The sequence below is a fragment of the Fundulus heteroclitus genome, unplaced genomic scaffold (genome assembly GCF_011125445.2).
Source record: "Fundulus heteroclitus isolate FHET01 unplaced genomic scaffold, MU-UCD_Fhet_4.1 scaffold_759, whole genome shotgun sequence".
In the NCBI taxonomy this organism is placed as follows: Eukaryota; Metazoa; Chordata; class Actinopteri; order Cyprinodontiformes; family Fundulidae; genus Fundulus; species Fundulus heteroclitus.
Genome location: NW_023397207.1, coordinates 1 through 22,294, shown reverse-complemented (window position 1 = coordinate 22,294; position 22,294 = coordinate 1). Strand labels below are relative to the sequence as shown.

Below are 22,294 nucleotides of genomic sequence, written 5' to 3'. Positions count from 1 at the left end.
TCTATAAGATTAGTATAGATATCCAGCAGTTGATTGAGGAGGTTGATCTTAGTTAATTTAGTTTGATCACGGGTGATAACCAATCAAGATGGGGTTTATGACTACAATCAATGGAAAAAGGGGATGCCATGTAGAATAAAGCACAATGCAAACAATGCAAAAAAGGTGTTTGTTGGGTTAAATTAATTTTTTTTCTTATACCAACGACCTGGTTCCCTTTTTTACATGTTTTTTGAAAACTAAGGGTAAATTCATGCTTTTAGTTAGCTTTGGAATTAGGGCTGTGACGCCAAAACTGAAAAAAAAAAAAAAAACATCCATTCCAGGAACAGCTAAGATGCTGTTTAAAGACGACACATTTGTCTTTCAGAGAACCTGAGCTTTCCTGAAATGTCTGAACAGGATGCGTACATTTTAAAACAGTAGAGTAAATTAGAGTCTTCACATAATGGACTTGGTATTGCATTGAAAATCTTAGCGAGTTTTTTTTTTTATTTGTCTTCATTAAAGGAGAGAAATGTTGGTATTGTATGAAAAATAAAAACTTTGGTTTCAGTCAGTCGTGCCGAATGAACCAACAGAATCTATCAAGTCTGATTCACTGACAAAGTAGCACATCCTTTTTTTGTCTGTGTGCAGGATTCTGTCATCTGTGGGGTCAGAACTTGATCTGAGGACGCTTCGAGCTGTGAGAGTGCTGCGGCCACTGAAACTGGTGTCTGGGATTCCCAGTGAGTTGTGATTTATTTAATTTGTCATTTATTTCTTATATAAAATATCTATTCAGCCCTTAGTTTGCTTAACTAAAGAGGACATTTTTATTATCCTTTACAAGAATATGTATAAATTGCTATAATTTAGCTCAACTATTACTTTTATAACTGAGAAAGTGTTTATATTCATTTGGGCACTTTGGTAAATTTGTCTTGGTTTATTCAGTTTTATCCTCATCTGTAGTAAAATGTCAATGAATGGAGGCAGACATTTTAAAATGTCTCAAGATACATAAGAATCTAAGGAATCTGGGGGATTTATTAGGTAAGGCAATTTGTTTAGCACCTTTCGGCAAAAAGACAATTTAAAGTGCTTTACATGATAGAAACATATAAAACACATACAAAGTACAATACAGCACATATCAGATGGTATTTAGCAATAAAAAGCAGCATAATCCAGCCTGCCTCACTAAAAGGATTTGCTTTTATTTCCACTTCCTCTTGTTTTTTGGTTGTTTTTCTTTTGTTTTGTTTTTGAGGATTTTTTTTCTGAGTATGTTGCATTGTCATCCAGGCCTACAGGTGGTCCTCAAGTCCATAATGAAGGCCATGATCCCCCTGCTTCAGATTGGCCTGCTGTTGTTCGTGGCGATCCTCATGTTCGCCATCATCGGCTTGGAGTTCTACATGGGGAAATTTCATGCAACCTGCTACGACACTACTACAAGTAAGCATAAAAGGAAAATCGATGAGCAGCTGTATCCATGTATCCATCTGCTACAATAGGCTTAAACAGATGGTCACATCAACTGTATATTTGGTCAAATGTAAAGAAAACTAAAGACCGGTTGGCTGAAGTCCATTGCACTTCTTGACTTAACTTGTCATCATAAGGTAATTATTCATACCTTTAAATCACAGGCTTCAGTGTATTATAGTGGATTTTTTTATATTAGTCTATCACATAAAACATTGTGTTATAGAAGCACTTGTTAGGAAGCTGGAGGAAGCCTTTTACCATCACACAGGTCACATTCTGCTCCTCCTGAATCATCCTGAGCTGCTGGCCAGGGGATGTTCAGCTTTGAAGCAGGCCATCTGCACACCTTGTACCGGTCGCCGTCCCCTGGGGAGGCAACTTCCGTTCCACTAGGTGGCTTGGAGTGTTGAGCTGGGAAGGCGGCGTCATCTTCATCTTCCTCCATGTCCTCCAATTGGAGGAGGCCAGAGTTTGTATGGCCCTTCGTTTCCTCAATGCCCGATTTGAGTTTCCCACTCTCCATAAGGCTCTGTAACAGCAGAGGCATGGACGGGGACTCTTTCTCCCTTATACCCACCCAGCTCATGGACGCTCACAGCTAATGGCTTTAACCTGCCGCAATGGTTGAAGGTGACGAGAGCCTGAGCATGTTTAGCATCCATGAAAGAAATGCACATCAGATGAGGGTCCCTAGCCTGAGACAGATGCTCCATTAGACACAGACGGGATACAGCCTCTTTAAGCTTTGGTTCTGACCCTTTGGCGGGGGTGGGGACTGCAGTCACGACAATACTCCGGGCCAGTCCTGATACTGCGTTCAGCGACATCTTCCTTTATTGAACGCCTAAGAAGAGTTAAGCAGAGCCAAGCTAGCCGGAGTTTACTGTAGCTTTGCTGTAGTTTACATACGGGAAAGAAGCGAGAATTACTTGATGTAGGGTAGGTTGGCCATGATGTTGAATAGTGGTTGGAGCTATGGGCACAGCTCAACCTGTCCTGTAGTCCATAGGTGGTCACACTGAGACGATTCTAATAGTAACACACCGAGCGATGTTCGAAAATGAACCACAATGAAATGCATTGAGGTTTGTGTTTTTAATGCGACAAAATGTAAAAGAAGTGTATTAAGGATACTTTTGATGGTGGCGTACCACATTGTAGGTTTTTATGTGTCCTGTCATGTTGTGAGGCAGTGTTAGGCTTTTATATTGCTGTTGAGTAATTTAAACAACTCTTCTTTACAGAATGGGTTTAATTCAGCTACATTTTGAGCATGAACCATCTGCTTAAGGTCATAGCACACCATCTCGATGAGATTTCAGTTCAGATTTTGAATACTCCAATATAGATAGATAGATAGATAGATAGATAGATAGATAGATAGATAGATAGATAGATAGATAGATAGATAGATAGATAGATAGAAACTTTTTTCAGTGTAATATTTCAACAGATTTGAATTTAACTCACAAACTTATAAAAGGATCTTCACATTTAGGATTTTTCAGCAAAAAACAGAATACATGTTTCTATCAGTTGGGACAAATCACCCTGATCTCCAAGGCCCCTGACTATCTTACTACCATCAAGAGTTTGGACTGTTGGTATGTTCTTTCTTGGATGCAAGCTATATCGGGACACAACTTACACAAAGTTTTGTCTTATTAGTCCAAATAACATTTTACCAAAAGGGTTGAGGATCATTACCAAGGATTTGGGGAAATATATGGTAACACAGGCAGCTGTGTTCCTTTTGATCAGCAGGGATTTCAGCTGTGGAACTCGCTCTTGAAGGCCATTTTTGCCCAGTTTTTCTTATTGTTGACGCCTGAACACAGACCTTAACTCAATCAAGTGAGGCCCAGACTGCTTTGAAAATGTTCTGAGTTGTTTTATGACCTCCTGTTTAAGTCAGTATTGTACTTTGGAATACATTTTATAAGACATTGTGATGTTTCATTTTGAATTGCTCTTAAACCCTCTTTTTGTCTTGTTCTCTCTGTAATTAGAAGAGATAGTGGAAGAACGTCCATGTGGTAACTACTCACCTGCCCGATTGTGCCCCGATGGGTCAAACTGCAGTACTGGCTGGATTGGACCAAACTATGGCATCACCCAGTTTGACAACATCCTGTTCGCCGTTCTCACAGTCTTCCAGTGCATCACTATGGAAGGATGGACGGACATGCTCTACTACGTACGTCCCATGAAAGCAAAGCTACACCATTCTTTGAACAAAAAAATGAAAAAGTAAAAAACTTAGCTGGTACTTATTTAACTTTAAACACACTATGAGGTTTTAATTTCAGACCAGTCACACAGCTGAGATTGCATTTGAACAGATTCCATGTTTCTGCATTCGTCGTTGTGACTCTTGTATGAATTAAACAGGTCAGCAAAGTGTTATTCTGAAACTTTTAATCACCGGTTAGCAACAGGATCTTTTTTTTCAGGTTTTTTGTTGTCGTATTTTTTCACTTTTTAACCCAATACCAAAGTATTACTGAACCTTGAACATTTTGTACTTTTGCACTTCTACTACACAGCATTTGTGGTTTATTAAACAGCTTACTTTGTAAAGTAATTAAAAAACAAAAACAAAGTCCAAGTTTCAGTAACAATGACAGGTCACATATTATGTCCTCCGTGGAAGACAACTGTGATTTGTTTTGGACAATTTAGATAAGTTATATGCACCGACTCTTCAAAGATTCCAAAGAAAAAGGAAACGCCCTACACATAACCGGTTGTCATAAAGTTGCCACTTGTAAAGTGAGCTTTAGTTTCACTCTGTTTCCTAAAAAAATATCTCAAATGTTCCAAACATATTTACAGTAGTTTTCAGCCATTGGTACTTGTAATGATAGCATAATCGTATTCATCATCAAAGTAGAAGCAGGAGATTTTTTGTCGCAGAAAATGACATAACATACAATCTTAAACCATTTATTAGCAGACCTACAGACTCGCAAAGATGTGTAAAGTAGTTTTGATTAAAATCAGATTTATACACGTTATCCTAAATGTCCAATCTCTGCTCCTTTTTCATCAGTTTGACCTCCACTCATTTGCCCTTTTCTTCCTTTTCGAGAACCCTCTAGCCTCCCCCCTTTAAAGGTCTCTATTCTGGTCTGTCTATATTTAACATCTCTTCTGATGGATGAAGCCGGACTTCCACACTCACACATCCAGTCAGGAGGAAACCAATGAAAGTTTAATAGCCATGTGGCAGCTTGTATTGTGCCATCTGGATATGTGCCTCTTTTGCTCATAGAGGCACGTTTAAGACATTTTGTCTACGTTCTCGATAAGCATCGCAATACAACAAATACACGTGAACATAAAATTAGCTCCAATTCAGAGCAAATATTCTGGTTCATACTTTTTTTTTCTGAATGCAAACAGGTGGCACATGTTAACCTTTCTGGACAAAGAAGGTACTTTCTAATTTATTATCAAATACATTCTAAAAGCAGGATCAAAACGCCCCCTGGTGTGCAGAAAATGATGCATCGTTGGCTCAAAATGTTCGGTGCCATATGGTACCCAAAAAGGTGCGACACAAAATGTCCAGAATTATGAATATTGAAAATATGTGATGGTTTTTGACACCCATGAAATTATATGTTCCATGGGAAACCTAATAGAAAAGATTTCCCATCTGAAGCCCATGACATTACAGATCCCATATGAAAGCTACTAGATTACACAATGCATGGGAAACCCATTGAATTACATGTCCTATGTGAAACCTATTGAATTCTACTTCTCATGTGAAACAAAAGAAACAACATGGCACACTATATATCCAGGAGCACAAAAGCTACACTCTGGACATCCTTGCCCTAATGTCACTTATATCTTGCAGAGCAATGACGTGGATGGCAGCATGTGGAACTGGATGTATTACATCCCCCTCATCATCATCGGCTCCTTCTTCATGCTCAACCTGGTGCTGGGTGTGCTTTCAGGGTATCGTCTGCACTCTTAACTCTGAGTCTCTCTGTTAACTACTTTCACATCTGACTTTGCCTCTGTACACTGGATAATAAATATATATTGGCAATGGAGAACATAAAGTAAATGTTCCCACAGTGAATTTGCCAAAGAGAGGGAACGGGTGGAAAACAGGAGTGAGTTCCTCAAGCTGAGGCGACAGCAGCAGATTGAGAGAGAGCTCAACGGATATTTGGAGTGGATCTGCAAAGCAGGTCAGTTCATGCGGATCAACACATTCGCTCTGATCCACGCGGCCAGGCTGCTACATTTACATCTATTACCCATTTACTTTTACAGAGGAGGTAATTCTGGCAGAGGAAGACACCATGGGGAACTTTGATGGTAAATGAGTGTATTTTTCTACATATGTGGGGGTTATACTTCCACAGGTATATACGAGTGTACTGATTTAGAAAAAGCTAACCATGATAGCAAAACGTATCAAAAGAATAGAACCTATTTCTTCACTTAAATAAAGAGATGGTGTATAAATAAATGTATTGTTTTCAATGGAATTATGATAAGTCATTCAAATGTGGAAATGCATAAGTAGATGTACTTGTGATGGACAACGGGAGAGCTCAGAGACCTTTTAGAAGAGACATTTTTGAAATAAATATATGATTTCTTTTTTTTTTTTTTCTTGCTAGGTACGAGACGAAGGCCAACAATCAAAACCAGAAATAACAAAACAGAGCTGCTAAATCAAGAGGAAGGAGAGGACAACATAGGAGATGCAGTAGGTAAGAAAAATGGTTATGCACAGTTCACAACTTTGCCATCAATAATTTCAGTTCTGACGTTGTAACAGAATTCTAAAAACATGTAAGCAAAGAATAGCCCTGAAAAGTGTAAAACAACATTTCTGCAATTTTATTCTCTTTTTTTGTGACTGATGCTCCTGATATTTAAAAAAAACTGTGGAGGATGACTTGCCCTTCTTGCCCATAGGATTTGCCCGCTCCAGTCTAAAGAACGGAATGGATGGCTCCAATTACAGTAAAAAAGAGCGACGAATGCGATTCTTCATCCGGAAGATAGTGAAGACGCAGGCCTTCTATTGGACCGTGCTCTGCCTGGTGGGCCTCAACACCATGTGTGTGGCTGCGGTGCATTACGACCAGCCGGAGCTCCTTTCTGACTTTCTCTGTGAGTAAATACAATTCAACATCTTCGCTTGGGCAAATCCACAAATGAAGTCACAATGTACCAAACTAAATCAAAATGAATCACTCAATCATTCAATGAAACAATTAATCAAACGGCACGTACTGCCTGAGGCATTCTTTATACTGATAAGTGTTGGCTGTCGTGTCTTTTTTATTGTTTTATGTTTTTTATATTTTTATGTTTTAATCTAGATTAGATTAGATTTTTTAGATTAGATTCAACTTTATTGTCATTACACAGGTACAGGTACAGGACAACAAAATGCAGTTTAGGTCTAACCAGGAGTGCAATAGCAGCAAGTGCAGGATAAACAATGGTTCCATAAGTACAGGACATGGGTTTTTACTGAATAAATATAGAGATGGATACTATTATAAACAGAATTTTACTGATAGATTTGTCCTATGAGTATAATATATAGATAACTAGTATTGTGAACTACATTTACAGCTGGATATGTATCTAACTCCGAACAATGAATTGTTTGCAATTAGTTTATTGTCTTGGCTAAGATCAAAAACATTTTGTTGCGTCCTGGTGTTGGTTGGCATGAAGCAATTTCTGCCTCTGTTTTTTATTTTTTTTTTAGGTCAACTCAGATTATTTACTCTTTAGTTCAGTAACAGATATGTTGGTACGGACATGAAAAGACACATTCAGCAGAATCACCTTGTTGTCTCTGGCTGCTGCCCAACATCATTAGCATAGGAAGCTGTAGTTCCTCGTGGAGTCCATTCATCACCACACTGTCATACACGCTTCGACTCACACCACAATTGACTTCTACTCATCTTAGTTTCTGTCTTCACACACGCACGCACTGCTTTCTGACTGTACTCGTCGCTACCGCAGCATTTATTCTCGCTTTCTTTCATTATTCCTTCCATTCACAGTATGACTCTCTGCTGCTATTTCCACTCCCCTCCTTATGCAACCCCTGTTACTCGCCTCTCTGCAAAATCACACCTTTCTTTCCTCCTTGCTCACCTTACTTCTACGGTTCTTCCTCCCTCCTCCAGTCTATGCAGAGTTCATCTTCCTCGGTTTGTTCATGTCTGAGATGCTGATCAAGATGTATGGTCTGGGCATCCAGCCCTACTTCCACTCCTCGTTTAACTGCTTCGACTGTGTGGTGAGTACCCCGACACACACGCGAGCCGACACACACACACAGTCACTCAGTGAAAAGGCTCATATTTTCAAATTGATTGGACTAAAATTTTTCTTCCTACCAGTGTCACAAAACATGTTCACCATGACCCGTGTCGCCAGTGTGCTTTCAGTTAAATGTATCCCATTCTGCCTGATTTGTTTCTGTGTTTCGGATTTAAAATTCTAAGGGAAATTAAGTGAGTGCCCTTTTTCTACTTGAGCTGTTACCTTGAGTAAGACTATTTTAAAAGACCAAAGGAGTACCGAGATGGAAAACGATCCCGCTTACGCTCTGTCTGCAGTGCTAAAGACTAACTCACCACAGGATGCTAAATACTGAATCCATGCTTTCTGATCAATTCGGTAAAAAATATGTGACCATTCTTGAGCCAGTTATGGAGCACTGAACTTTCAACATTAGATGGTCTGTTGATTGTTAAACATGTTATAAAAAATTAAACATCGCTGCAGAGTTAATGCATCCTGTCTGGATTTTGTTTTCTATCGTTACATATTTAAGGCTCAACTGACTCCATTTTCTGATCGATTCAACTAATGAACATTTTGCCACTTGGGGGCCACTTAAAGAATATTAACCCTTTATCAGAACTGACATATACTGCCTTGCTTTCCTTATTTTATTATTTAATTAAGTGTCAACTGACTGTACTTTGTACTTAATTCAGCTTTGAAACATTTGGATCGTCAGTGGCCATCCATATATTGGATTTTCGCCCCTAAATGATTAGTTGATCCTCAAATATAGACATGAGATGTCAACATCATGAGAAAGGTAGGTATTAGGATAGCAGCTAATGTCATTCCTCCTTTCCCTCAAGCAAAACCAAAACATCATAAAGTAATTGAGGAACAAACTTGGGGTGACAGCAGAAGGTCAACCCTGTTCGGTAAATAAATGCTGATGGATTGTCGCACAAACTCTGGCACCAGCTTTGACTTGTGCTCTGGACAGCGATGCACCAAAGAAGACATCGGCAACAGGAAGACCACCTTAAAGTTTCAATGTCTTGACCTCCGTTTGCCAATTAGTCCTCATACATTACAGTTACAAAGCCTCCCTCAACCTGCGGTGATGAAGGGGGTGAAAAATCCTCCACCTCAAAAGACCGATCTGTCACAAAACACCTAGTGTCTGCCCTGGTTACTCTTCATGTTTAAACATGTCACTTTTTGGTCATCCTGACCACAGCCCCGCTTAATCCCACACTTAGCCTTGCCCCTCAGGGTGTCTTGGTACTGCCAACTTTAGCGGCATTTTACAAAATTAGTCTGGGGTGGGGCTATGCTTTACATCAGGGTGACTTATATTGCTTGCACTCCTAACAGCTAAAAACAACACAGGATATTTTGATTTAAAATAAACAGAAAAAAACACACTTACTTACTCAGTTACCAGTTTGTTGAGTTTGCTGTGAGAATAAAATATTAATTCAGCGTCCTAAACTATTATTCTGTAGTTGTTTTACTGTAGTTATATTTTTGGTATGTTTGAATCACCCATGACCACTTCTAAAAGTAGGCACCACTCATAAACAGAGAGGGACTTTGGGGTTTTCACAGTTGATACACGGCTGATTTTTTATTTATTTATTTTTTTTGCTCCACTGGCTGCTCTGTAGCCACCACAACAGTCTCCACTCAAACAGGCAGAGATGATTTACTCTTCAACACAGTTACATTCCCAAAATTACCAAAGTGAGGATGTACTGAGTGTATTTTCTGTGTGTGTGTGTGTGTGTGTGTGTGTTTGCAGGTAATTGTTGGCAGCATCTTTGAGGTTGTGTGGGCCACCATAAAACCAGGCACATCATTCGGCATCAGTGTGTTACGAGCTCTCAGGCTGCTGCGCATCTTCAAAGTTACCAAGTAAGCTCTAGCTCCCTTCTCTGCACTTCATTTGTTCAAACAAAACACCAGGATGATGCTGGAGATACTTCTGAGAGCGGCTGTAATCTGGATATCATTTTCATCCTTTGGTCATTTTAACGCTTGTTCAATCATATCTTTTTGAGAATTTTTAAATGCACAATCTCCCACTAACATATGCCTAAAATCTTAATGGTGGCACCAGCTTGCCTAATAAATATGTTTTCTGAGGCAACAAGGCTGGGGTTTATTAGATTGCTGCCAGTGTGGTCATTTCAGGGCAATATGTAAACAATGTTTTTAATTAGAAATCCCACGTCTTCTAATCCAAAGCTTTCAAATCTTGATGAGACGTCAGGAGACATTTTTGTGTCCTAGTTCTATGAATGGGGACAGAAATGCAGACCTTGAGTTTACCAACCTGGAAAGTTTAACTATTACTGCCCTCAAGTAATGACAGATGCCAGAAAGTAGTCCCAAAATCAAAATGATCCCACATAAAAATCCCATGCAGAGAGCGAGAATAGAGGACATTTGACAGGTAGAAATAAAAACTTAATTATATTTAAAATACCAAATGTATAATAGGTTTCTCCCAGGACAAAGAGAAACCTAAAAAGAAGGGAAGGTGAAGAGAAAGAGAACACAGGTTGGAAAGGTAGGTTGCAGAAACTTCTGGGGAGGCAATGTGATTAAGGCCAGAATATCATGGGAATATATTTACAGGGCAGGTCGTTCCTTAATAGAACACTGCTTTTTCACTGAAATACTGTGTAAATTCCCACATTGCAAGACTTTTTTTTTCTCCACAGCAATTTAATTAATCTTTACTTCAACTTTTAATTGATGCTTGATCTGTTTTTCTTACTAAATTAGCTGAACATCTCTTATATGCCTCTGCCTCCTCCACAGGTACTGGGCGCCACTTAGAAACCTGGTGGTTTCTCTGTTAAACTCCATGAAGTCCATCGTGAGCTTGCTCTTCCTCCTTTTCCTCTTCATTGTGGTCTTTGCTTTGTTGGGGATGCAGCTTTTTGGAGGACAGTCAGTATCAATGGAAACCTGCCTCATTTTAGATGCCATTATTGTATGTCTACTTATTCTGTTTGCCCTAACTTATATGTTCTTTCTCTGCTCAGATTCAACTTTGAAAATGGAACTCCACCTACCAATTTTGATACTTTTGCAGCAGCCATCATGACAGTGTTTCAGGTAAGAAAGCGAAAGTCGTATCATTTTCTTATATGTAATAGGAAACATTTATGTCCTCATAATTTTGGTAGTGATGTAAATCAGCTATAGATCACCCCTTCAAAATTAAAACGTAAGGAAAATACAATGCCTGTCTTCCTAGAGTCACTGTTTTCTCACAACAGCATTGTCATACAAAGTCTTGAAAATATATTTATACTCATTGAGCTTGTTCACACTTCGTCATACTATAACCACAAAGCCTAATATATTTTAGTAAGATTTTATGTGAAAGACCGACGCAAAGTAGCTCTGAAGTGGAAGGCAAATTATACATAACAGGAGTGTGAGGTGAGTTGAAGAATCACTCTGGAATATACAAATCAAGAATCATAGCTTTCTCATAAAAGTTGTCTTATGGAACATAAATCTGCCCATAAGTGCAAGAAATCCATAAGCAGACTATCTTGTATTTTGCAACAAGTCATGCTGAGAACACAACAAACGTGTGGACGAAGGGGATCTGGTCAGACCAAAATGCGCTCTTTCTGCTGAACACAAAACATGTGTTTAGCGGAAACTTCATGCCACACATAATCCAGGATACACCATCTCCTTAAAGAAGCATGGTGCGAGCAGCATCATGCTCTGAGGATAGATGGAGCTATTTACAGGGTGGATGAGGGTGGAAAAATGAAACCTTAAGCCTGATAATATGTCCGACGGTATGAAAGTTGTTATGTAAACCTTTCTACGAGGTACTCAAATATCTGGTTTCTACTGTAGCTGTTATTGGGTATATTTAGGGATTTTTAGGGATAGAATTAACGTGTTCAATCAACACAATTTCCTGTAATAAAAAGCTTGATTCTTGTATTTATGATTTAAAACAAAAAAATCACCTACTACATTACGTAGGGCGATTGAACAATCCGCATTTTGGCAGATTCGTCTTGATGATTGTAATTCTTGTAATTTTTTCTCTCTCTTTAGATCCTGACAGGAGAGGACTGGAATATGGTGATGTATGATGGCATTGCATCACAGGGAGGGGTAAACGACAAAGGAATGGTCTTCTCCATCTTCTTCATCGTCCTCACACTCTTTGGCAACTGTATCCTGCCTTCCCACTTGCATATGCTAACACTTATCTGTACACTGAGTAATGTTTAACATGCTCCCTGTGTTTGAACATAAAACTAAACATGTGGAGCACATCGTACACTTTTCCTGCAGCCTTAGCAAAGCTGATAATTTTAGCTAAATTACTTTTTAGAAATGTTTTTTTATTCTCAATTTTGTTCTTTTATTTCTAGTCAAATGTTTTTAATATTTTTGCGTGTTTTATATATAATGGATAAAACATATATACCGTAGATTATGTTCAGCTTTTAATTTAAGTTAGATTTTTTTAAGCTTAGTCTTTGTTTGGCATAGTTACCATAAAAATCCACGGATGGAACGTGTCCTTATGATTCCACATGTTACACTTGTTCTATCTTTTTTATCTAAAACTTTTTCAAATTATGCATCAATGTTTCCCTAACTTCTCCCACCATAGACACACTGCTGAATGTCTTCTTGGCTATCGCTGTTGACAATCTGGCCAATGCCCAGGAACTTACCAAGGTCCAGTATCTCTCATATAAACTATATTACTTTATTTATGTTTTTCCCAGTTTAATTAAAAATCTATTTTCCACCTTTACAAATAATCGCTTCATATTGTAACACACGTATATCCAATTCAACACATCTACTGAGAATTGGCAAAACACGTGTCATTATAATGGTTTCACGGACCTCAATTTGGGGTCAATGTAAAATTTAAGGAGTTACACAGTACCGGTAAGCGGGGAGAGTGGCTGCCAGATATAAAGCAATCATTCAGAACCAGTCACGGCTGCACGTTGCATCAGGAAATTGATCCGCTAACCATATGCAGTCTGACACCACTTAATTTGTTTATAGGTTTCTTATTTATTCATTCCGAATTGTTTTTTAACTATGTGTACTGTGTTTCCTACTGCTCCTCCCCTTACAGTGGCTCTTATCAGCCTTCAAATATGCACCACTATGTTTAAAGTCCTTCCGCCCGTAGCAAAATTTTTCAATTAAGATCAATAGGAGAGGTAGTAGTTGTGTTTCATGCTATTTTGTTCAATCTTAACAACATAGAACGAGCGATGCTTCGGTAAATCGCTGCCTCGCCTTGCATTTGAATTCAGGTGCGCACTTTTAAGGGGCATTTTAAGGAACCTGTAACATTGGGGGCTTCCACTCAGACCCCTCATCCATCCTGTTCCCTCTACAGGAGCCCTTTGAAGTCTTTATTTATGCATTGTTTCCCACTGTTTATCCCTCACGCGCAGCTCACCAATGGGGGGTGGGGGGTGGGTGTCCGCCCACCTCATCACCTTCATTGAGAGAAAATTATGCCAAATGTAATCATTCCACCCGCTTTGACCACAAACAAAACATGTGCTCAGAGAACCACTTCAAACTAATTTTAATTAGTAGTACTATTAATTAATACTATTAATTAATAGTACCAGCAAGAACAATTTAAAACTCCTCTCACCCCTGTGTTTGTATGTATGTACGTTGCAATTTTTCTCTGACAGGACGAAGAAGAACAGGAAGAGGCAGCTAATCAAAAGACAGCATTGCAGAAGGCTAAGGAAGTGGCAGAGGTCAGCCCGATATCTGCTGCAAACCTGTCAATTGCTGCGTGAGTACACATAAATAATTGAACACACGTTGCCATAAAATGCAGAGACTATGCAGGTGCATCTGCACCTGCATAGTCAATGAAGAATATCATTGAAAAGTTCATTTATTTCAGTAAATTAACTGAAAATGAAACTATGAATGAATTACACCCAGATTGATACATTTTAGCCTTTTTTTCTGTTAATTAGGTGATTAAGGATTAGAGCTGTTATAACTGAAAAATTCAGTTTCTCAGGCAATTCAAATATTACATAAGACTAATATAACTTTTTTTATCATTACATAAATGTCATACACAATTATGCAAGAGATTGCTAACTTGACAATTGTCCAGCAGAACTGAATTGACTGCCTCAAAAAGGAAGGTCAGCCACAAAAGATTCACAAGGCATGGAATACAGCAGCAGAGAAGTCAGACCTCGGTCCAGTGTGTTTTCTGAAGTCCAAAGTCAGCTCGTTTTCTACCAGGCACTTTAGGAGCACTTCATGACTCCCCCCCACTGATAAGCTCTATAAAGATACTGATTTCATTTTTCAGCAGGCACCTTGGTACCTGCAAACTCTGCCAAAAATGCCAGTCCCTGGTTTATTGACCAAGCTGTCGCTGTGAATAGAACAGAAAATGAATAGAAACGAGAAATAGAAAATCTAGGGGATATTAGCGAGAGGAAGACGAGCAACACCAGAACCAGAAATGCAGGCTGATCCCCTTACATGCAGTAATGTCCAAGAATTGGGCAGTTTGGGGATTTTGATATTTGTTTATTAGAAATATTTTCAATTTATCTTATTTATTCAAGCTTTCTGATTAACTGAATTTTGGGCTTTCATCAGCTTTAAACCATCATCCTCAAAATTCTGAATTATAAAGTCTTGAAAAATAACCCTCTTTATGTTCTGCAATCTACATAATACACAGGTTTAGCTTTCTGAACTGAATTACCCTAAATTAACTTTTCAATGACATTATCTGGATGTACCTATGTGCAAACGCGCGACTAGATGTAAATCTCTGATGAGCGGTCTTACCAACATCCTCATGTTTTCATCTGCCTCCATCTGTACACATTCACAAACAAAAGTCCTTTTTACTCTTCTCCACAATATTGTGCACATGCACAGAAGGACATAAACCATGTGTACTGTTTGTCTTTTGCAGCTGCTTCCCATCATTAGTGATTGGCAGGCATTCATGGACACACAACACACTCCCTCATACACACAAAGTGACACACCGTCCCATAAAATATGATTAGGCAATTGTTTGCAGGATGAAAAGAAGAGATTCAGGGCTTTGTGGAGCATAGAAAAGCGAGAGGCGGACAGTCTAAACTCTGTTCCTTGCAGAAGAGAAATGCTGACAATAGGACACATCAAAACAGAGCTCAAATAAACCTGCTGCCTCTTTCAAAGTCACTTTGAAGGCTCCTTCGGGCTCTGTAGTTAGCTAAGGCTTTGACTGCAAGATTTGAAGGAGCTTCTTATCCGCGTTCATTTCTTAAACATTCACAATTTGTTGCTGTGAAAGTGGAAACAATTAACACATTTTTACCTTGGGAAATTATTTTTTTATATTGAGAATAAAGGTCACGTATTGTACAGTACCTCAAACTAACGGGAAGATTAAAACCTTTGAGATTTCCTGTCCATTTTCGGCCATTTATAATTAAGTTCCTGTCTTTCATATTTCCTTCATCTTCATTTTTTTTTACCCACAGTTTCATTCCATTTTAAACACTCATTTGTCACAACATTCCTAATTTCCTTTTGATTTACCATCCTCCATCGATTACTTAACTCGCAACTGTATCTCCTGGAACATTTTTTTTTAGCTTGTCTGTATAGTATTTTATCCCCACCTCCCTTTTCCCCAACAGGAAGGAGCAGCAGAAGAACCACAACAAGATCAATAAGTCTGTGTGGGAGCAGAGAACCAGTGAGATTCGGCGACAGAACCTGATGACAAGCCGGGAGGTGCTCTACAATGAGCTGGAACAGGAGGACTGGAAGGTGGGAGAGGGAGAGGAGGTGAGTAGCCCCCCCCCCCCCACCCACCACCACCACTATACAAAATATCCATATACATTTATATGCAGTCTTCCCCCGATAAATATAAAGTGGAAGATGATGTAATGTGTTTGTGATACTTTGACAGCTTAAAGGGATATACAGCGTATTACAAAAGTTTTAAATGTATGTTAGTTATGAATTAGATGGGTCACGAACGGGACAGGTGGGCCGAGTATGACTTAAAGATATTTATTTGTAGACAGGCTGGTGTGTGATAGTAACAGGGCAAAACGGAGCTCGTGGTCAAAAACAGTCCAGAACGATACACTGGCAGGCAAGTAAAACAGACGGGGATCATGCAAACTCAGATATCCAAAAACAGGCTAGTTCTGGTACACGGGTTAACAGGCAGGAACAGGCGGGAAAAACAGGTTTAGGGATCAGGCTGGCTCAGAATCTAACGGGAAATACGGGTCTGAATCAACAGGTCAGTCAGAGAAGAGAAACGCTGGATAGAAGTCATCGAACGGTTTGTAAATGATCTGGCACTGAGCAGGTAACAGAAGCAGGACTAAATAGTGAGGTGAGCAGGTGAACAGGAGTGAAGATTAATTAAAGGCTGGTGACAGAGGAGATCTGAGCAGGCCGAAAGAACTGATAACATAAAACAAACAAATGAAACCAAAACAAAACCCAAACTATGCCATAAACCAAAACTAAGACAGAACCTAAACTAAGACAAAACTCAGCTATGACAAGATGCTGTTGCAGCTCATACTATGAAGCGGAAATAAAATAGTCTTTTATAATTTTAAAAAATAAAACTCCCAAGATGCTTTTCAGACCCAGCTTTTGCTTTTTACAGCTACAAACTCCTTGGTGTGCCACTTCCAGCGTTGTATATCTAGAAACGGTAATCGTTGCCCTTTCTTCTTTGCAAACCAGCACACACAATCAGAATGGATGGAGAGCTTCTGTGAACAACCATTTTCAAGTGTTGCCTTGAATCCTAAATTGGATTTAGGTCTGTACTTTGACCAGGTCATTCAGTTATATCTTAAGCTTTAGGTTTAGTGGTCGTTTCTCTGACGAAAGCAAGAGCTGACGAGCCCACAGCTGAACCAAAACAAACATGGCAGCGCAGGAGGAATCACACGTAGCTGCTTCTATCACATCTGTTTTGTAAGACTCTACAATTTCATCTTTGATGGTAGAACAGAAAGAAGTGCCTTGATTAGCTTACCTTGTGGTTTCTCGTGATGTCTGCTGCTTCCGTTTTGATTTAAGACTGTGATTGGCTAAAACCAACCTTTAGTAGGCGGGTGCCAGGTGTTCCTTCGTCCAATCAGCTTGGAGAGTTCTGCTGAATGTCTCTCCTTTTCCCAAACAGATTCAGTAGGAGCAGTTTGATAATGTGCAGAACGTAGAGTGCTACACGTTATCAATCTGGCTGGCCAGGTTACTTATGCATAGTGCTCAATTAATATTAGTGTTGTCAACAAATTCCCTCTTCTGGGCTGTAGATGTCTGCAGTTCCTCTGGAGTTACCTTCTTAGCTGCTTTGTTATTTTTCTCTCTCCAAACTTGGCTTCTCATTTAAGGTGAATAGTCATGTCTTGGTATGTTTGCATTTCAGTCAGACTTTTTCCATTGATGGGAAGAATATTGTGTTTTATGTTTAAAGATTCCTAACTTCTCTGTGATTTTAAACAACACCTATCTGGTATTTCATGGACTTAGGTATGCGGTTTGTTTGCCAATGTTCTGTAACAAGACTTAGACTTAGACAACTTTATTTGTCATTTTTATTTGTCAGAGTGCATACAGAACAAAATTTTGTTGCATACAGCTTGTAAATTACAGCATAAAGTGCAGCAGTGATTAAAAAATAAACAATTGAAATGTAAATGTAAACAATGCAGGAGAAAGAAACACTGTGCAGGAGAATATTTAAACCATTTGTATGTGTAGAAATGATGGTGCAAAAAGGCATTTAGAAACTAAAAGTTCGGCAGCATTTGTAATGCTAGATAAAGATGCAGTGATGCGAATGTGCAAGTGAGCAGATGTGGAAATGTGGTGCAGTGTCCAGTTTACAGTTCAGCAAACCTTTGAGGACATCAATAGTCTCCTCACAGGTTGACTCTATTTACTAAAGTGACCTCTAAAGAGTAAAGAGTAAAGAGGTTTAAAAGGGGTTAATACAAATGCAGCCCATACATTCAGAGAAATCAAATAACATATCTAGTTATCTTTCATTTTACAGCTATGCACTACTTTGTGTTGCTTTGTCACATAAAATTCCAATAAAATGTATATGCATCAAAAGCAAAGGCAACTCCTATAAGTATATTCGATATTACATTGTAATAGTCTAGTTTTTGAACAGCTTGTCCTGATGCTGTGTTTCAGAAAGGAACTACACAGGTTTCAAGACATGGGTTCAGTTCTGGGTGTGGTTCGGATACAATGGAAAACTCAGACCATGCTTAGCTACATCCATGATGGAGACTTTGAGTTTACCCCAGCACGAGCAGTGACTGCAATATGTCAACTGAATAAGGCTGTCCTTCTAGATTCTAGTACCTCTTTTATTATATTTTTGCGCAGTGGAATATTTTGCCATTCACTGGACACACACCGCCAACACAGGGTTCTGACCTGGTTTTTAACCACCGTTCATTCTGGGTCACGCTGTATCCACAGATGTTTTGAATCCAGGGTGCAATATCCCTTTAAGCTGGTGAAAAATTGTTGCCATTTTGCTGCTATAAGGGACGGCTTGAAGCTGCGTGCTTGGGAGCAATGCATTATTAAAGTGGGCCATGCTGAGAAACCCAGAGCTGCACTCAAAGAAGGCAGACAACTCCAAACTGGAGCGGGTCAGAAACGAACCCAAGGAAAGGCGATCGGGTGTCAGCAAACTACTTTCAAAAACATGACAGTTTAAATTTAAACTGTTTATGTGGAATATAAAAAACGGTGGACTGTTTGCAGGATAAAACTGCTGTATGTACCCTACTGACAGGGGACCACTGGTGTGTTCGTACTGCCCACTCTGTTATCCATTACTTTGATATTGTAACCATTGCAATCCAGTCACATGACTTGTTTGTCAGCAACACCACTCTGACTGAAAGATCTGAAACTTGTTTAAAATACACACATACATATATGTGTATGTGTGTGCATATATATATATATATATATATATATATATATATATATATATATATATATATATATATATATATATATATATATATATATATATATAGATAGATAGATAGATAGATAGATAGATAGATAGATAGATAGATAGATAGATAGATAGATAGATAGATAGATATAGAGATAGATTAGATTCAACTTTATTGTCATTACACAGGTACAGGTACAAGGCAACGAAATGCAGTTTAAGTCTAACCAGAAGTGCAATAGCAGCAAGTGCAGGATAAGCAATGGTTCCATAAGTACAGGACATGGGTTTTTACTGAATAAATATAGAGATGAATACTATTATAAACAAAATTTTATTGATAGATTTGTCCTATGAGTATAATATATAGATAACTAGTATTGTGAACTAAATTTACAGCTGGATATGTACCGAATATAATATACAGCTGGATATTACTATAAATAGAGTTTTACAGATATGTACAATAGCATGATATACAGATGATTATTATAACATAGTTTACATGTACTATGAATATATGTACAGATGGCTATTACTATAGGCAGAATTGTGAGCATGATATACAGGTAGCTATTACTATAAAATGAATAAATAGAGTTTGGACAGAAGCTATTTAAATTAAAGTGCAGTGGAAGGTAATTGCATATTACAGTTAAAGTATGGTATTGCAAATGTATATGTAAACAATTGGTACTGTGAATAAACAGTCAGCAGTGCAAATATATATATATATATATATATATATATATATATATATATATATATATATATATATATATATATATATATATATATATATATGTGTGTATATGTATATATATATATATATATATATGTGTGTGTGTGTGTGTGTGTGTGAGATGCATGAACTGAGTTGAAAACCCTGCACTTTTAACATTAGCAGTGTTTCAAAATCTGTTCTGTTTAATTCCACTCAGGTTCCCTACCCACGAAAAGGACGTGGCGATGTGAAAACACACCTGGATAGACCTTTGGTGGTAAACCCACAGGACAATCGCAACAACAACACCAACAAGACCCAACCTGGTGAGGTGCCGCTGGAGCAACAGTATCGACGCCAGGACATTGATCACCGCCGTCGTGCCGCTCACCACTGCCACTACCACCACCATCACTATCAGAAACCCACTAACCCAGACGGTGTGGATACAAGCCAGCTTATGGAAACCAACATGGGGCATGGTTTCAGCTATGCATCGCTGGGTCACATAGAAGGAAACCTGGAGCGCCACCAGGAGGAGGAGAAGCACAGCCACCGGAGTCATCGGGGCCATCGGCACAGGAACAGAGAGTGTAGGGAGGCTCACAGCACTTCTCCACATCATAGTGAAAGCGCAGACGGCAACGGTGACACGAGGAGGTGCAGGCAGCACCGAAGGGCAGCCAGGGAGGGGGATGAGGACAGAAGACATCAATGTAGGGCAACAGAGGGAGATGGGGAGAAGAGTGAGGAAGATGGTGGAAAGAAGACAAGACGGCACCGGCACTGCAACCAGGAAAGATGCAGAGGACACCGTGTTAGAAAGTAAGTGAAAAGAAGGATGTATTTTTTCATGCATCAGTCTGAGGGTACAATGCAGCAGGTAGTAAAACTTGACTTTGTCAAAGTTGGAGGTTTAAAATTTTAATTCTTAAAGGTCTTTGTCTTATATGCTACTAACCCTTTAATGTCTCAGGCCTTTTGGGGCAAATTTCCACCTGGACTTTTTTTTTATTTAATTGTGGTGCAACAACACCATCTTAAAAATTTCAGTCAAGTGGTATACATCCTTTTTTCTAGTATAAGCTGAAGTTTCACAATATAAAAACTGTGAAGTGCTCTTTACAATGTAAAAAAAGATATAGAACCAGAAATACTCAGAAATATTTTAGGCATACTTTATCCTTATATTGTTTTATTGATAAACACACAGCAAACACCAATGAACATGCTAAAAAAACAGCTAAAGTATGATCTACATGATCTACTTGAACAATGTGCAATGTTTTTTGTTAGCAGCATATCCACAAATATGCTTATTCTTCAAAAGAAAAAAGACACTTGTTTTTATGCAAGTCTCTTCCTAATGCCGATGGTAGTAAAAACAAACAAACAAAAAAGTTCTCATCAGCTATCAGGCATAGGGGGACATCACAAAAATGTTTTTCCAGGGTGTGGACTGCTGCTTCTGGTGCTCACGTCCTCCTCCCATGGGATGCACGCTTGCTGGGATCATCTCGTGTAGTACAGGACACCCATAAATGTTCCCCCGATGCTCTGGGCATAACTCTTGCACATCAATATTACAATTGAGGGGGGAAAAGTTATCTTGTGCAACTTGCAGTACTTTACATATAGCAACTTCACATGTACAGTTCATACATTATTTTACACAGGCCAGTCAAACTAACTGAAGCAAAACTGATTGACTTATAATGATATTATAGGCACCATTTATTTTTTAGGCCAAAGGTGTGGAAGAGAAAGGAACAAAGAAACTCCCAGTAAAATTTCAAGAAAAATCTTATCCAAAGAGAAACTACTCCTAGAAATTTGAGTTTTGCATATTCTATCCACATACCATTGTATTTATATGCACAATGTTTGGATAAACTCTGTCAGAGGAAAACAAAAGTTTTCTTATAGATAAAAATGAAACACAAGAGCATAATGCCTCACTGTTTAATCCAGATTTACAGTGAATTTCTATTTTTACTTTGTTATTTATTGTATATAACAATTAGGTTACTTACTCTTTAACTGGATCCAGACTCCCAAGGTAATCCAGCTCCTCATCTCTCTTGGATCGGTGATTTTCACCCGCTCTCTACACGTGTTAGGGAGAGCAAACAACTATGTCGATGATATATCACCAAGCCTATGCAAAACGACCTGGTATTGTGTAGAAATAATGCTGCCATTTGAACGAGCGGGTGCAGAAACACGTATGATGCAGGACACATGTCCTTCAGAACTGGAGTTGGACCATTGGTCTTGGTGAAACTCTTAAGCTTTTTAAGAGTTTCAATATTTTCGACAAAAAAAAAAGTCAAAACGTAATGTTTTGAAAAGAAACAGGAGTACATATCTCAATGACTGTATTTAACAAAATCTTACTTTTATCACATTTTATTGCTTCTTCTCTTGAATGATTTTATCTTTCCTTTTTTCTCCACTTGTGTTTCTGTCATGTCCATTCCATCGCCAATGTCAGGGAGCACCACAGCACCTGTCCCAGCCTCTCAACTACACGACCCATACAGCAGTATAACGAGGACCTTGACAACTTCCGCAACAACAGCAAGCTGGCCAGCGCCCATGAGCACCCTTATGATCTCCCACCCGATCACCCAGATCACCCGGACCACCTCAACAACCTGCTGAACTGCCATGATGCTGACACCCACACCCTGCTTCATAGCATGGACAGCCTGATCTTGACCAGCATGGCAAAACCTGACTACACAGCGATA

General features: G+C 38.9%; 1 protein-coding gene across 1 annotated transcript in view; it reads left to right on the top strand.

Annotated features, from left to right (window-relative positions):
* cacna1ab (calcium channel, voltage-dependent, P/Q type, alpha 1A subunit, b) overlaps window positions 1-22,288 on the top strand; it is a gene marked incomplete at both ends in the record, with an annotated part of 46,102 nt that extends 23,814 nt beyond the window's left edge. The window contains 18 exon segments of the mRNA XM_036134166.1: window positions 640-731; window positions 1,291-1,443; window positions 3,486-3,673; window positions 5,345-5,448; window positions 5,572-5,687; window positions 5,773-5,817; window positions 6,126-6,218; window positions 6,427-6,624; window positions 7,665-7,777; window positions 9,572-9,684; window positions 10,597-10,728; window positions 10,824-10,896; window positions 11,869-11,989; window positions 12,437-12,504; window positions 13,500-13,606; window positions 15,486-15,636; window positions 19,759-20,366; window positions 22,036-22,288. Of these exon segments, the coding sequence (XP_035990059.1) occupies window positions 640-731; window positions 1,291-1,443; window positions 3,486-3,673; window positions 5,345-5,448; window positions 5,572-5,687; window positions 5,773-5,817; window positions 6,126-6,218; window positions 6,427-6,624; window positions 7,665-7,777; window positions 9,572-9,684; window positions 10,597-10,728; window positions 10,824-10,896; window positions 11,869-11,989; window positions 12,437-12,504; window positions 13,500-13,606; window positions 15,486-15,636; window positions 19,759-20,366; window positions 22,036-22,288 (2,728 nt within the window).
* Window positions 22,289-22,294: the final 6 nt, after the last annotated feature.